Raw genomic sequence first — 4,397 nt, 5'->3', positions numbered from 1 at the left:
AAGTGTCATTGGTTGCAGGAATGTCCAAAATCGACTAATCGATGATCTTGCAATGTGATTCGTAGAAAATTTTCACTGCCACTTCACGCCTCTTCCACTGTCCACTGCCTTCAGACAGTTATTTGTTCACATGGAATTCGGTCTCCTTATGTAATCTCCATGGAGCCAACTCCGAGCCACGCAGTGCGCATGCACAATTTCAAAAACAGCAGCAACAAATGTTATTAATGAAAATTTGCGCATTTGTTGACTCGGAGTTGGTTCTTTCACCAGAGATTCCCTGTGTATCTAACTCTGGGATCCACGGAGCACCGAACCAACTGGGTAAAGTACCTGGTATTTATGTTTTGATTCAAAATCAATCTTGAGTTGGCTGACAAGCCGCAGACATGCATCGTTTAATCTACTCAGTAAACACACAAATAGTCGTCACTCGTTTTACCCACACCACAATCTCGCGCAAGCCACCCGATGTCGTGTTGTTGGATACCGTGATATAATAATAGTTGTCTCCGTACTTCGTAACGCCAGTCTACACGCTTAGCCGTTGTTATTTTAAGTGAAGAAAATGTCGCGTATCTTGATATCGGCTGTATTGATTCTATCCACGAGTGATTTTCACCACGTATTTGCATCGAGAATACTTGGAATATTTCCGTTTCCTTCTATCAGTCATCAAATCGTATATCGTGGACTGACTCTGGCGCTGAGAGAGCGAGGTCATGAACTCGTCGTTATCACTACGGACCCGATCGACGATCCAGACCTGAAGAACTACACGGAGATAGACATACATTTTCTCTACGACGGTTTTAATGAGGATATAGATTGGATAGCGATTAGAAAAATGGGGTCATGGCTTGAATTGCTCCAAGGCGTAATGTCAAGATTCATTTCAATGACCGAACGCGTTCTCAGCATTCCGGAAGTGAAAAAGTTTTGTTCACCTAACAGTGGCGAAAAGTTTGACTTGCTGATAATCGAGATGCTGTATTGGCCCGCTATTTTACCTCTCGCCAAACGACTTGACGTTCCAGTTGTGGGTAAGTAATTTTCAATACATTTGTTCAGCTGCTTATCTTAGAATCGTCACAGATACAGCAATTCTAGTAAATACTACGGCAACAATTGTAGAACTCACTTCAAGACTTCGGAAATAGATCGCAACTGCTGTATTTGGAACGATTCAACAACGATTCTCGAGGTCTTGTGGTAGATCCTATTATGATACTGTCTGTCATTTGTTGTAAAGGTGTAGCATCTTTTGGTTTGCCGATTCATTTGCAATATGCAGTTGGCAATCCCATGATACCTTCTCATCCCGCGCATTGGGACGCCAAAATAAAAGTCCTTGGAAAATCTTCACTTTGGGAAAGGCTACAGAACTTCGTGGACAGTTGGAGATTTTTGCACTATTACAGGACGGATTATTTGTCGAGGCAACAGTATATAGCGAGGGAATATTTTGGAAGCGACGTTCCTGACATTGCCGATATCGAAAAGAACGTTAGTTTGATTTTCGTTAATCAGCAAGCACCAATTTCGTTTGTTAGACCGAATATTCCTAAAATAATAGACATCGGTGGATTTCACATCTCAGATAAAGTCAAGCCGCTGTCACAGGTATCGTTTTAAACATGTTTGAACCGTTTAATGATTTCAATGAGATATCAATAAATCTAACGCAATCAGATCATAACGTTACACGGTTTTTGAGCGCAGAACCTTCAGAAGACTTTGGATGACGCGACGCAAGGCTTCATATACATGAGCCTCGGAACGAACGTCAAGAGCGTCATGTTGAGTAACGAAATGCGGGAAGAATTTATAGCCGCATTTTCGTCGCTACCCTACACCGTTATTTGGAAATTCGAAGATGATGTTCTTCCTGGCCGGCCGGACAACGTGATAATCATGAAATGGGCCCCACAACAGTCCATTCTAGGTATCCAAGCCTGAAACCCGTTACCGATTTTACTCATCCGTAGAAGTTTAAGATCCTGACTGGCGTGACCAAGATCAACAAATCGCTAAACATCGCTCGTGCTTGTGTTGTTTAACGTGTCAGTCAAATTGCAAATACTTTCTTCAAAAACCAAAATATTGAACTGAAGAAATAAGGGAAATGAAGAAATTCGAGTTCTGGCTGGTTGTGGTTAAAGTCTGAGTAAACCCACAAAAAGGTGACCCCGTTAACTAAAAGAAGGGTATTTTATAACTAAGTTTTGTGGAAAATTAATTGCTTTGAACAAAGTACAACTTGCTTCAATGTTTTCGTTTTTTTTTTTTTGTAACTACCTTGACCGAATTGTTATTCAACACTCAACCAACCATTTTTTACTTCCGTGTCCTTTCCGAAAACTTCCGCCTGTTCGTTTTGTACAACAATCATTAAATCACAACATTAATGGACGAAACGGTTCAAGTCTAATCTCGGAAACGAGGTAATCGTAAATTAATGACGATCGAAACATGTATTCAATACCAAAACTGATGTCCATTTAGCGCATCCGAATCTGAAAGTATTCATATACCAAGGAGGACTTCAGAGCACAGAGGAGGCGATTTCTCACGCTGTTCCTGTGATCGGTTTACCTGTTTACAGCGATCAGGACACACACGTGAACAAACTGGCTTCCCTTGGTGTTGGAAAGAAGTTAGAAATCCTTAGTGTTAACAGGGTGGACCTGGTGAAAGCGATTCAGTCAATTGTGGTCGATAGCAGGTGAGCAAAACACTTTTCGTAGTCATCACAATTCGTCACGTGACTGCAGTGCCAGTTGTACGGATATCAATGACCTTGATCTCTTCCAGCTACAAGAAACGGATGCTCGAACTGCGGGACTTGATGAAAGACAAGCCGTACGATTCGTTGGAGAACGCGGTTTGGTGGACGGAACACGTGATACGTCACAAAGGTGCTCCTCATCTCCATTCGACAACAGCCGACGATCCCTGGTATCAGCGTCAGGACATGGACTTGGTTTTCATTATTTCTACCACGATTTGGACAGCTTTGATCATAGCACTAGTTGTACTGTACAAGGTATTGGTTTACACTGTTCGTTTGCTAAACTGTGATCAGCTGTCAGTTGGCAAGAAAGAAAAATTATGTTAGTTTATGCTGGAGATTTTATTGCAGTTGGTATTTTATGAAAAACATTTTTATGAAATGGACGTATGAACAAATCATCACGAAATAAATCAAACCCGTTAAAGGGCCCAATAGGAATCACATGTCTATCAAATAAATGATATTCGAAATATCAGCTCACATTCCACATCACCTTTATGCAAATAGCACAGTTTATTTGACCTCTTCTGTAACTCAAGACTTTGTATTTTTGGGAACTGTTGTGTTTCCTGTTTTATTTTTACAGTTAATAAAACATCACGTAGACCTGATGCCTCGCTAGCAATAATAACGTTTCACAAGCACAATGCCGAATTATTCTTGTACAAATATTTTCACAATATTGAAAAAAACATTCTCGCCGAATAGCGCGAATGTTTCGATTTCGGACGGAGGAAGTGAGTAGAGATGTGAATTGGATAGCAGAACAGAATGAGGTGAAACAAACGCTTCGATTGATCCGGAGCATAATGCCAAGGTTAATGTCGATGACCGGACCTCTCCTCAGCAATTCAGAACTAAAGACACTATTTGCATCGAATAGCGGAGAAAAGTTTGACTTTATGATAATTGAGATGATTTCCTGACCGGGTTTGTTACCTCTGATCAAACGTTTCGACGTTCCGGTTATAGTCATGTAATTTTTATCGTAATCTAATCTATTTTCATCTGCAATTTCATTCTCACAGTTTGGTGGCAATCATTGAAAATACGGACCAGCTTAATGTCGACGAATCATCGCATGTACAGAATATCTAATAATTACTTCGGCACTTATTGTGAAGCTGATGTTTCGAATTTTGATACTAATCGTGCAAAGGTTCAACGATAATTTCACACCCCTTTGTGATAAACGAAATGTCAAGAATATTTTTACATGTTATTCTATGATTCCTACACCAAAATATTAATAAATAAAATGCAATCCTGCTGAAATCTAATTCTGTTATTTGGTGTAGAGAACCTTCAGAAAATTTTGTACGAAGCGACCCAAGGTTTCATATCCATGAGCCTTGGATCAAATATCAAATGTGTCACGTTGAACAACGAAACACGAAGAGAATTTCTAGCAACGTTTTCAAAACTACCCTAAATCGTTATTTCGACATTCGAAGATGATATTTTTTCCAGCCGACTGGAAAAAGATGATGATCTTGAAACGGACCCCACATTAGTCTACTTTAGGTAATTGTGACAAGGTTTAATCATGAACACAGTTCATTCGCACCAGTCGAGGTTTTCCAAATGGTTTGTAACGAAATAT

At 40.1% G+C, this 4,397-nt stretch overlaps 1 protein-coding gene across 1 annotated transcript; it reads left to right on the top strand.

The window, feature by feature from the left end:
* LOC124308444 (UDP-glycosyltransferase UGT5-like) lies at positions 1 to 4,069 on the top strand. Its single transcript, XM_046771166.1, has 5 exons — positions 1 to 1,043; positions 1,253 to 1,623; positions 1,723 to 1,945; positions 2,506 to 2,725; positions 2,815 to 4,069. Exons 1-5 carry the CDS (start codon positions 569 to 571, stop codon positions 3,116 to 3,118), a joined length of 1,593 nt encoding a protein of 530 aa, XP_046627122.1. The 5' UTR covers positions 1 to 568; the 3' UTR covers positions 3,119 to 4,069.
* Positions 4,070 to 4,397: the final 328 nt, after the last annotated feature.

This window comes from Neodiprion virginianus, chromosome 7, assembly GCF_021901495.1.
Source record: "Neodiprion virginianus isolate iyNeoVirg1 chromosome 7, iyNeoVirg1.1, whole genome shotgun sequence".
Classification (NCBI taxonomy): Eukaryota; Metazoa; Arthropoda; class Insecta; order Hymenoptera; family Diprionidae; genus Neodiprion; species Neodiprion virginianus.
Note: the sequence above shows the minus strand (reverse complement) of the source record. Positions and strands in the feature narration are given on the sequence as shown.